General features: G+C 43.4%; 2 protein-coding genes across 5 annotated transcripts in view; one reads left to right on the top strand and one right to left on the bottom strand.

Moving 5' to 3' along the window:
* The window catches only part of LOC135094610 (endoplasmic reticulum resident protein 29-like), a 4,412-nt gene extending 3,197 nt beyond the window's left edge, over positions 1-1,215 (top strand). Inside the window, exon 2 of the mRNA XM_063994853.1 lies at positions 1-1,215. This exon is cut by the window's left edge and continues 1,468 nt beyond it. The gene's annotated coding sequence lies outside the window, so the exon portion shown is untranslated.
* A 571-nt stretch (positions 1,216-1,786) lies between these two features.
* Positions 1,787-12,500, bottom strand: part of LOC135094608 (zinc finger CCCH domain-containing protein 13-like) — an 11,815-nt gene continuing 1,101 nt past the window's right edge. The window contains exons 1-3 of one of the 4 annotated variants that reach the window (XM_063994847.1): positions 11,317-11,596; positions 10,483-10,539; positions 1,787-8,831 (exon numbers count right to left, since the gene is read on the bottom strand). In XM_063994847.1, coding sequence (XP_063850917.1) covers positions 4,674-8,831; positions 10,483-10,488 — 4,164 coding nt within the window. In that variant the 5' untranslated portion in view covers positions 10,489-10,539; positions 11,317-11,596 and the 3' untranslated portion in view covers positions 1,787-4,673. Of the gene's footprint in view, positions 8,832-10,482; positions 10,540-10,939; positions 11,264-11,316; positions 11,597-12,500 lie in introns of those variants that run through there. The other 3 variants (XM_063994849.1, XM_063994848.1, XM_063994850.1) reach the window with 3 other exon arrangements.

Here is a 12,500-nt window from a genome sequence, read left to right on the forward strand (position 1 = left end):
TGTTGCAGTCTTGTTTTGTAATGTGGGGCAAACTAACACTGTAGTTTGAGTGATGCTCTCTCTTACTGACTGTTGTGTAATGCTGCCTTGTTTTGTAATGTGGGGCAAACTGACGCTAAATTATTCAGACTGATGCTTTCTCTTACTGACTGTTCTGTGTAATGCTGTCTTGTTTTGTAATGTGCAGCAAATTAACACTATATTTTGACTGATGCTCTCTCTTACTGACTGCAGTGTTTTGTAATGTGCAGCAAACTGATTGTATCAAAGCACTCACTGAATTTAAGGTGCAGGATTAGCTGGATGAAAACACTCAGTCGAGGAATAAAGTCAATTTGCTGTACCTTTGAGAAATGTGAGGGAGTGTGGACCAGGTAGTGAGTGAGAGCATCTGCGTGGCAGTGTCCCCGTATCCCCGTGACCTTGCCTTCCTCAGTGACTGCCGCACAATGACACACGGTACACTATTTAGACGTACTGAGGAAAGATAGTAGTGTTACATTAATCAGATGCACACATGCTAATAAGTGACATAGCATATTTATATGTGCAAATACCGGGAAGGAGGTTAACAAATATACAAATTCTCCGTTAGGTTACTGTGTTGGAAAGGAATAGTTTGCCTGTCTGCCTGTTTGTCTGCCTGTCTGTTGCTGCTGCACAAGACGAAGGGACATGTTGAGAATCCACAGCACCCATGACCATCCACAAGAAAGTTATCAATTTCTTCCTATTTCAGGGATTGGATGTGGCTGCAGAACAAGTAAAGATGTCTCAGAGTGATTGGTGATTAGGGAAAGGTGTACCAGGTGGCAGTTAAAGGGTTGATCCTCTTGAGATGTGTAATCTTGATGTTGTTTTTCACTTCTCTGGTTTTGCAATATTTCTTTAAACACTGATCCCACACCACTGCATTTATATCACTGTACTGTGTGGAAAAGAGGCATAAACGTGGAAAACTGAGAAAATGTGCAAATCAAGGCACAAGTATGTAAAGTAAAACAAAAGATCCACTGGTGTGTGTCGGCTGAGGTCACAAGGTTAGGTGCAGTGAGGCAGTGTGGTGGAGGGTGTGGCAGGGACAGGGCAGGGTGCAGACAGGTGTGTAGAGCCTTCAGGTGTAGTGTTCAAACTGGTTCAGGTGTGGTGGCAATATTTTTGTATTCTTTTTACTGTGTGTCTGCAGTCTTCTTTATTAAAATTATGAGGGTGGAGTGTGTGTGTGTGCTTCTCTTCCTCCTGAATACTGATGGCAGCTGAGGGTAGGCAGGGGGCAAGGGAGGGGTGCACTCTTGGCTTCTCACTCCTAAATATCATGAATTTGGCTGTGTGTGTGTGTGTGTGTGTTTCATCTTGGTAATGAAATCCATGGAGACTAGGAGCAAACTTTTCTTGTCTTGTAAACAAAAACAATGAAATCTGAGGGTGCTTCTTTCTTGTCTGGCTAAAAAGCAAATACTTAAATAATAATAAAAATAAATAAGAAGTCAAAATAAATACAAATAAAAAGTAAAGGAGTAAAAAATACTGTAACAGTAAAAGTAAATAAAATAAACATGTACACAAAGAAACAAAAACAAAGTAACTGGATAAAAGCCAAAACAAACAATCAAGATACTTCATACAATCTTGCAAAAAAAAGTAATAAAAATAATATAGTAATAATGAAAATAAACAAAATAGAAAAAAATAAAAACTGAAAAAAAAAAAAAAAATAATAATCTAGGCAGTTCATACAATGAAAAATATAACACACTGGATTAAAAGTGAAAATCAATACCAAGAGTAACAAAATAAATTTATTCTCTTTCACATACAAATGTTTGTAATGAACACACAAGTAACTTGTGACTGAGGCATGAAGGGGCACCCAGACACACACAGGAAGTGAACCTGTCCTCCGAGACACTCTATTCTCTTATCACAACTTTTCAAAGGCCACAGAGATGATGAGCTGTGTTGTAATGGGTGTGTTTGACCATTCTTGATGCAGAACCCTTGACAAATCATCACTACAACTTCATACACACTTAAAAACCATGATAACTTTTGATGACCATGAAAAAACTTTTGAAAACCATGAAAACATCCCTGAAAGTCCAACTAACTGTTTTCCAAGACTAGTGATACCTGAACAGCCTCTAATGGAAGTTACTAGGTTTTCAAGGGCATTTTCATGATTCCAGTGATGGCTTAACAGGCTCCAGTGGAAATTATTGGGGTTTTCAAGGGTGTTTTCATGGCTGTAATGAAAGTTACTGGAGGTTTTCAAAAGGTTTTTTATAATTTCAATGGTAGTTATAAGTGGCTCCAGTGGAATTTACTGAGTCATGATAGTTGTGGTTTTCAAGGGTGTTTTCATAACTACAGCAATAGTTTAACATGGTGTAGTGGAAGTTACTGTGGTTTACAAGGGTCTTCATCATTCTAGAGATAATACAACATGGCCTCTGCATCATCAATTTAAAAAAAAACAGCCATGACAACCCAAGCAGTCACCTGTGTGCTCTTTGAAGACACTCTGGGTGAGAGAAAAACACAGCATTTCAAAACACAGGCGTTGATTTTTTTTGTTTGTACTCAAAGACATCACTGCTGAACCCTCTGTAGGTGTCACTGCCTCCATCACTACTGGTAATACCCACAGATAAATGCATAGATAGAGATGACACTTGGGCCCTACCGACAGTGACATTTCCTGTAGCCTCCCTATTTCCTGTGGTCTTAATATACTAACGGAGAGAGAGAGAGAGAGAGAGAGAGAGAGAGAGAGAGAGAGAGAGAGAGAGGAAGAGAGAGAGAGAGAGAGAGAGAGAGAGAGAGAGAGAGAGAGAGAGAGAGAGATTTTACACTACTACTACTACCGTAAAAAAAGATTAAGAAATTATAAAAGAAATAAATACAAAAAGTCCTGAAAACAAACATATTACAAAAAAAGAAAAAAAAAAGAATAGATCAGGAGAAATATTTACACAACAGTAATAACAACTACAACCAGCACTACTACTACTATAAAGAAAAAAAAAAAAAAAAACAGCAATAACAACAGAAATAAACAGGAAAAGAAAATACTGATGAAAACGGACAGAACTATCAGATTATCACAACAAAAACATGAGGGGGAAAAAAAAAAAAAAGATGGCATCCTGTCCATCTGGCTCTGGCACAGTCAACACACACCCTCACCACACAGCTGCTCTGCCAGGGGTTATATAAAATAAGATGAGATAAGACAGATTGCAATGTTCACTACTGTTTAAGCTTCTATTCTTGCTGTTGCTTCTCTAGATTGAATAGTTTTAGATGAGAGAGATTTCAATGTTTACTACTGTTTTAACCTATTTTTACTGTTGCTTCTCTAGAATGAATAGTTTAGATAAGGCAGATTTCAATGTTCACTACTGTTTAGCCTTCTATTTTTACTGTCACCTCTGTAGATTGAATAGTTTAGATGAAGCAGGAGTCAAAAAATTGAAGGATAAGATTGAAGTGAATTGAATCAGGCATCTCTTAACCCTTCACCTTCACCTTCACCTCCCTGCACTTGTTAATTGAATGCAGCAATCTGGTAGGTCAGGACACAGTCACTCCACAGCACTAAGGAAGGTGGCTGCCATTGACTTCTTGCATGTTACTACTACCACTACTACTCACTAATATAAAAGATTTGTCTTCTCTAATACTGTACATAACCTGACTTTCTAGGCACACTACAGCAGCTCCCAAAACTGTGGCATGACCAACACCAAGCCTGCCGACAGATCACGCGTGGCGTCAGAAAGGTTGGTATGCATGGCTTGATGTGATGCTGGACCCCTAATTTGTTTCCCATCACCAAGTGTGCAGGGCTGCCAACTGTTGCCACCGTGACCACCAGATATGTCAAGAATTCACACCTCTTGTTTTGTAAAATTTTGGGAGCTGCTGTACACTTCATCTGGCAAATATGACTTGCTTATACATATACATCCATACATATATACACAAGTAATGTATGTATATGAGTGATAAATAACAAAGCCTAATAATGATTTGCCTTACAAGATACATACACAGGTGAAGAATATGTATAAGAAAATATGTGAAAAGGTGAAATTTCTGTACAAATTTGATGATGAGTTTGTATTATTGCACAAGGGACGACGCAGGATGACGATGGCTGGCATGACATGATGAATACAACACTAATGACCATGGAACACATCCACAACGCTGATGAGGGTGGAACACACCTGCAACACCAAGGTAAGGCAGTAATAACACCTGAACAACACACCTGACAGTCACCACTCACCAACACTGCAGCATCACAACTAATGCTCACAACTAACACCTTCTTCTCTTGTCGCTCAACACACACAACACCTCCAGCAACACTAACCATAACAACAACTTGGTAATGTGATGTAACAGAGAGGAAAATAAAGAGTTGTGTTGATATTTTTCAGCCAGTGAGGAGAGAGAGAGAGAGAGAGAGAGGAGAGAAGAGAGAGAGAGAGAGAGAGAGAGAGAGAGAGAGAGAGAGAGAGAGAGAGAGAGAGAGAGAGAGAGAGAGAGAGAGAGAGAGAGAGAGAGAGAGAGAGAGAGAGAGAGAGAGAACCTACACTTTATTTAACACATTCAAGACTTCACTTTGCCAAGCCCCCCCTGGCACCCCCCCACCCCCCAACACATCACGGAATAGCATTTGATGATATCACACTCCTCACAAACATCTTTAGGTCCTTTGTCTTCTGCATGTTCCTGTGGATGTCCCTGGTGAAGGTATCCAGCTCCTCCCGGCAGAAGGTGGCTACAACGAGACGCCTTAGATTGACCTCCCAGTTATAGGAGAGTATGGTGCTTTCCTCCCACACTGAACACTCCATCATGAACAGGATGTTCTTGAGGTGTTCGTACAGGCTCTCCGGCACGCTGCTGTCCCACATGTTGCTGTCCTTGTCCTCCTCCATGCCCAGCACCTCCAGCGTGGCCTTCATCAGACACCTCACCTTGATGCGATCTGCCTCCTCCTCCTCCTCGCCCTCTAGAAACGGATCGGTCTTTTCCACGTCCTCGTACTCGTAAGTTTCCTCAGCTTCCTCCTCCTCCGCCGGCTCGGTTTTCACCGGAATGTCGCTCAATGATGCAGTCGCCGAGTACCTGTGTGTGCATGGAGTGCCGTCCACCCTCTGGTTGCTGGACACCAGCTCCTGCTTCACCCTCACAGCCTCTCTCTTCACCTCCAACCTCATCTGCCTCACCTGCCGTGCTTGGTCCTCCAGCTCCTTCTGATGCAAGGCACTGGTTGGGGAGAACGGCTCTTGCTTGATCTCCGCCTCACTCAGGAAGAACAGTGGCTCCTCCTTCACCATGGCCCCTGCAGGATGGTGTGGTGTGCAGGGAGGTGGGGATCTGAGGCGTGGTGCAGCGGCAGGAGGCAGAGAGTTTGTGTGGAGGTTGGTGTGTGTTTCTGAGGTTTTCTTTAGTGGTGGTAGTGGTCTGGGCCTTTTAGAAGAGTCAGGGCTTGGTGTACTGTTGTGGTCTTGTGGTGGCTGAGGTAATGTGTGATTTTTACTACTCTGTGTTTGTGGTGGCTTGTGTGGGGTAGAGCAAGGTGTCTGAGGCCCCTCACAAGACTTGGCCACAGGTATACTCCTTGTGTCTTCCTGGGATGGCCTTGCACTCTGTGTTTGTGGTGGCTTGTGAGTGGTGCACCTCACTGTCACTTTGGAAGACTTGGGCAAAGGTATGTTGCTTATATCTTCCTGGGATGGCCTCCTATTTTCAGTGTGCCTTTGTGAACAAGTTTTGGATGGTGATGTGTCCCTTGTGTCTTCCTGAGAGGCCAATCTATTCTTACTGCCTTGTTTACCTGATGACGTTTCACCAGATACACTTTCCCTCATCTCTTTTTGGTTCCATTTATTTTTCTTCTGCTTTTCTGATGTAAGAGGTGGACACACACTTTCCCGTTCCTCATCACATCTTCCCTTCCTGTTCTCTTCAGGTGATGTCTCAGAAGATGCACTCTCTCTCTCTTTCTGGTCCCATCTGTTTCTCTTGTGTTTCTCTGCTTCAGGTGGTGATGTGTTGTCTCTCCTGTCCCCTGTGTCTCCCTGGTCCCATCTGTTTCTCTTGTGTTTCTCTGCTTCAGGTGGTGATGTGCTGTCTCTCCTGTCTCCTGTCTCCTGGTCCCATCTGTTTCTCTTGTGTTTCTCTGCTTCAGGTGGTGATGTGCTGTCTCTCCTGTCTCCTGTCTCCTGGTCCCATCTGTTTCTCTTGTGTTTCTCTGCTTCAGGTGATGTGATGTCTCTCCTGTCTCCTGTCTCCTGGTCCCATCTGTTTCTCTTGCATTTCTCTGCTGTTTTGGGTGAAGACACACTTCTCACTTCACCAACAGACTGCAGTGCCTCCCTCTGTGCCTCCAAGGACTTCTGGTGTTGAAGAGTAGTACCCTTACTCTTACCAGCAGCCTGTTTGTCCTGCCCCACTGAGGATTGCCTAGGAGTCTTACAGGGCCTGTTTGGAGAGCTGGTGCGTGTGTCACTTGAGGTGCCTTTCGTAGGAGTTCTGGTGCTTTTTGAGGACGTGCTTGGCTTCCTCCCCCTGCGTGTGTGCGTGTCCGCTGTGTTGGTGGTGCTTGGTGATGTGTGCTGGGAGGGAGTGGGGGACGATGAGCTTGACGAAGGAGATCTGGTGTTCCTTCTCCTCCAATCTGATGGACTTCTGCTTCTCTGTTTGTGATTTTTCTTTCTCCTCTCTTCCCATTCTGTCTCCCTCCTCTTACTGTCTTTCTGTCTGTCTCTTTCCTCTGCCTTCTCTTCTCGCCTCCTGCTCTTGTTCTGCCTGTTCAGTTCTGTCTCTGTTTTTTCTTCCCTCCCTTCTTTCTCCCTTCTGCGTTTCCTGTTCTTGTCTTCTTTGTTGTTTCTCCGTCTTTCAATCTCTTCTCTTTCATTATTCTTGTGCTTTCTTTGGTTTCTGTTCTCCATCTCCCTTTCTTTCTCTTTGATCTCCTTGTCTCTCTTCTTCTCTTCCGCTTCATCCATTCTATGCTTTCTCTTCTTATCTTTACTGCCTTTCTCCCATTCTGTCTCTCTCCTTTCCTTATCATTTAAACCTGTCTTTCTCTGAGGCACTTCTATTGACATCTTCCTTCTTTCCTTGTCTAACCTTTCTCTTCCTTCTCTGTCTACCTCCTTGGCTGCTGCACATGGTGGGGCCTCTGTTGCTCCTTGCTTCCCAGAAGCTGTGGGTTCTGAAGTACTAGGCAGATCAGGTCCTGGTGCCTTCTCAAATACCAGCACATGTTTCCCATCTTTGCCCTCGCTAATGCTGCCCTCCTGCAATAGACGCATGAGTTTGAGCATCACCGTTTCATCCTGCATGATGTTTGCACTTCCCTGCCCTGGGGAGTCTTTATGAGAGGCTGCTGTGGAGTCCAGGGAGTCTGAACACGTCCCCTGCGCTGAGATCGCCAAGCCGGAGTCCCCACGAGATGCTGCAGTGTGCCTCTTGAGAAATGCCAAAAGGGAACTGACAGCGACTTCGGTTGTGGGTGGGTGCTCGTGCCTCTGCCCCAAGGTGTTCCCTATGGGCTGACTAATTCCCCTGGGCTCTGTGGGGCTTTGGTGTGGCTCTGTGAGGGTGTGGCTATCTGGCTGAGGTGGGTTAGTGGTGCTGGGTTGTGATGGGTTTGTGATGGGGTTAGCTTGTTGTGGTCCTGAGGTGCTGGGTTGTGATGAGTTTGTGATATGACTAGCTTGTTGTGGTCCTGAGGTGCTGGGTTGTGATGGGTTTGTGATGTGACTAGCTTGTTGGTTTGTGATGTTGCTGGTTCCTTGTGGCCTTATGGTGCTGGCTTGGGAGTGGCTAGTGAGGTGGCTGGACTGGGATGGCTTTGTGATACTGGCTTGTTGAGTTGGCTTAAAGTTGCTACTGGCTTGCTGGGGTGGCCTGGAGGTGTTGGGAAGTAGGGGTGGCTTGGTGACAGGAAAGGGTGGCCTGGGAACACTAGGTGAGTCCTCCTGTGTCACATTTGTCTCATTATCCGACAGAAAAGTCTCCATATCCTTCTCCAGCTCTGCCAGCATCACCTCCATGCTGTCCTCATACTGGTCTGAAATCAACACAGAGGTCTCTGTCTCAGTGCCAAGCAGACTCTCCTCCTGGTAATGCTCTGGGCTAAACACAGCGCTCTCGGGCTCGGCACTACCCAGCCTTCCCTCCACCTGGTGCTGCTCTGAGGTAGGCACAGTGTCGGGGGCTGGCTTGGGAGGCACACGTGGTATAATCTCCCTCTCCCAGCAGGACTTCAAGCACCGACTCCTATTCTGGTGCAGCATGTTCAGGAGGCCCTTCCCCGATAGGTCGAGAGATCCAACGTTTAGCTTCATCCTGGAATAGCGAGTGTTCATTTTGGGGAAGTGGATGCGCTTCCTGTGCCGACGCCTGCTGTGGGTGTGTGACGAGGACCTGTGCAACCTGTGAGACCTCGAGCGTGGCGACTTGGGGATTGACAAAGAGCCTGACGGAGGGGCTGAAGGTACTGGAGGATGCACGTAGGAAGGAGGGAGGGACTGAGACACAGAAACTGGCAAGGAATGAGCGTTTGGATAAGGGTACGTGGAATGAGCGTGGGATTCATAATAGTGGGGGATGGGAGGCATGTTTGGCAGTGGGTAGTGGTAGTGATGCAGTGGGGTGGAGTGAGGGGGGTACTGTGTGGGGAAGGTGGCGGAGGTGCTGGGGGCGTGGGAGGGGTGGCCATAGCTGTGGTGGTGTGGTGGGTAGTGGACTTGCTTCGCGTCAAATATAACAGTCTCCTGGTCGCTGTCCTGCCCGTCTTGTTCCTGGGGACAGAAGGCTGTTGTTTACCCTAACCTCTCTCTCTCTCTCTCTCTCTCTCTCTCTCTCTCTCTCTCTCTCTCTCTCTCTCTTCCCTACGTCTTATTTTCTTTTTTATTTATTTTCCTGTTCCAGTCTTCTATCTTATTTTTACTTGTCTCCTTTTCTCTCTCCTTTTTTCTACCAGTTTGTTTATTTTGCACTTTATCCTGCATCCCCCCCCTCTCTCTCTCTTTATCTCTCTAATTTTCTCAGCCTCTCTTTCCTTCTCTCTCTTCTTTTTACTGTCTCTTTTTCTCTTCTTTTTCGTGTCTCTCCTTCTTTTCCTCTTCCTTCCATCTCTCTCTCTCTCTCTTTGGAACACAGAAACACAAGAACAATAAGCAGGCTACAACTTTCTAACTTAAATTGTTACTAATACACTGTTGAAATATGACTCATTATTACATGTTTTCCTATAAATGTGTGGTAGTCATGTGTTTTACTACTACTACTACTACTACTACTACTACTACAATTCCCAGTAAGGTGATATAAACTAACACAACTTAATATACTACACTTCTTTAAATAAAGACCAATAAAGGCATCATTATTCATACGGTTAGTGGGAGGAATGAAGGGAAGAGCAGCAAAATTAAAGAACTCAACCTAACCTACCAAGTGTGTGGCAGTGACTAAGGCAGGTCAGAAAACAGGTACACGAAGACACAGGGACACAGCAACACTGCCACCCACTGATTGGTCAATATATTCCCTGCTGTATTGTAATCTGGTAATGCAAATAAATAATATGTTTGGTTATGAATAAGGAAAGTTTGCCTCATCTTTCAAAATGAGATGGGAAGGAATATGTGAGTGAGAGCATTAGTTAGTGTTGGCGGTGGCAGTGTTGATGTGTTCCTGTGCCCACACCTGTTTTCACCTGCATGAATCAACTATTACACACCTGTCTCACTGTACCTTCTGATACTCTACCAGTGATGTAAAAGTTATATACACACACACACACAGACACAATCATTTTTACTGCATCTCATCATCAGTCACTTGGAAATTATTAAAGTTGTCTAAGTTTGCTAAAGTTAGGTTAGGTTAGTTTAGGTAAGGTTAGGTTAGGTTAGGTAAGGTAAGGTAAGGTTAGGTTAGGTAAGGTAAGCTGAGATTAGGTTAGGTTAGGTTACTGTTAGTGTATGTGAACATTTGAATTCTGATTATAATGGAATAAAAATACAGGAAGTCTTTGGTGTACAACTGTTAACTTCCACTGTACGTTTCCCTTTGCTGGCTGTTTTTTGGTTACTGATTTATTTCATTATTTTTCATTTACTGTATGTTCAGTATGTCTTTTTTTTACAAGTGCAGTAGTTATCTTTTGATGCCCTACATGACCTTCCAGCACTACAGCATGAGCACAGGGGAGCGTCACGCTTGCTGGCTTGTGGTTCAGAGCTACACCAAACATTGGTGTGTGGCACGGTATAAGAACAGAACCATCACAACTCGCGGACCCCTGCGTAAGGCAACAGTGACAGTGACCAGTCTTAACCTAACCCTAAAGTACTGAAGGTGTCTGATCTTCACACAATTATATGCCAGGATAAACAGTGATTTGTGAAAGTGATGATAGCAGGATGACAGTAATGGCTGCCTTACCATCATCTAAGCAGTGAGGCCCTTCATGGGAGCTGACTTGCCCTGCCTCAGTCACTCCTGCAATGGACACAAATATTTACCCACACTACTCATGAATCACCAAAGTTACTGAGTGTTCACCTACATACACTGGATGAATCACCAGTTACTTGTAATCACCACTGGTTCACAATACAGAAAGTGACAGGAAGGATTGAAGGGTGCAGTAGTAAAATTAAAGAACTGAAACAATCTAAACCTAACCTAACGCGCCTACCTCCGCGGGCTGTCAACGCTACAAGGCAACAGATCGTAATATTCTCCCTAACCTAAACAAACCAAACCTTACTTACTTAAACTACCTAACACATGTTTATCTGCGCACAGATAAAACATGAACGTGCATAGTATTCTTATTTATTGAAATGGAGGTTTTATTATAGTTTAAGCCATTACACACTACGTGGTAATAACCTACCTCATTTTGTTCTTCTCACTATTCACATCATTTATAATGATTACACTACTTGTCGGAAATTAATAATAACGCCGTGGGCCGTGGGTAGAGATTGGGGACATTGGCTTAAACTATAAATTTACCGAAATGGAATAGAACACCAAAGAAAAAAAAAGTGATTTGAAAACAGTAAACAATTAACACACACACACACAAAAAAAAAAAAACGCTCAAAAGAACAGTTAACAAGCACACACTACATTTACAACACAAACACAATATAAGGAAAAAAAAAAAAATAGTAAACAAACTTAAAACCAAAACACCACGAGCGCGCAATTCCGACACATACGTATAAGACCAAAATATTAACAAGTCGTTCAGTCTTGCCTATATACCTTTATTTAAGCGCCAAGATCTCTCCAAGGTGTCCTCTGGGCTGTGGTGACTCATTAACACGTCAGTTAGTGAGAAACAATAATAATCACACTAAAAAAGTCGCGCAGTAATTATAATTCAGTACGTAGGAGTGTTGTGGTGGGCCGCGCTGCCTAACCTGCCTTACCAATTACCATATGCCAGAATGCCTGCTGCCTGCTTGCCAGCCCAACATGTCGTACTAGATCCCTTTTGCACATTTTTTTTTTTTTTTTTTTGCATTGATACTATGAATGTTAATGTTTTTTTTTTTTTAAATAATTTTTTTCTTTCTTCTCCTCTTCATTTGTTTCTTGTCCAACAGTCATTCTTTAGAATGGTTGTACACATGTCCCAGTTTCGAAATTACAAAGCACACAAATATGATATATAAAGTGATTTTTTTTTTTTTTCATCCCCGAAATCAACCGACCCGAAGCTAGATATCATAGTTTGCCCATGAGAGAGAACGACAGAAAACCTTAGCTAAATGTCATCGTGATATAAAATTAAAAGTAAACAGCATAAACTATAAAAAAAATAAAAAAACAAAATAAAAAAAAATAAAAAAATAGCCGCAAAATTTACATGCGAAATATATCTTCATATTATTATGGTCTATGTGGGATGGCGATGCTGGCAGCTATAGTGGGCATGTATCGTGAAGCGAAGAGTATTGCGAACTTTGCAATTGTGACTGTTATAAGCCTGGTATAAGGCAGGGTCTACTGACATCATGCCTTTTATTCATAATTTATATAGATGAGTTAATAAAAAATGAAGGCCAAATGTGAACCAGATACACTTATAGAATGGCTACATTTGTTGTAAATGGATGACGCAATAGTAATATCTACAATGAGAACGAATTTGCAAAGGAAGATTGCGATGTTGAATGAGTTTGGTGGCGATTATGGAATGAAAGTCAATGCACTTAAAATTAAGTCCTTTGTTATAAACGGCGAGCCAGGAGACGCGGAGCCTCAAGACGCCGACGGGCTGGTGGTGGAACACTGTGATGGTAACGTGGACTGGGGAGACCTTCATTTGCGATGGCTAGGTTTCGTCTGTTCTGAAGATACACGCACAAAACAAATTGTCATGTGATGAAATGTGTCTCCTTCATACGAAAACAAAACGATGTGCCATTCATTGTGAAGCCGTC

The sequence above is a fragment of the Scylla paramamosain genome, chromosome 46 (assembly GCF_035594125.1).
Source record: "Scylla paramamosain isolate STU-SP2022 chromosome 46, ASM3559412v1, whole genome shotgun sequence".
In the NCBI taxonomy this organism is placed as follows: Eukaryota; Metazoa; Arthropoda; class Malacostraca; order Decapoda; family Portunidae; genus Scylla; species Scylla paramamosain.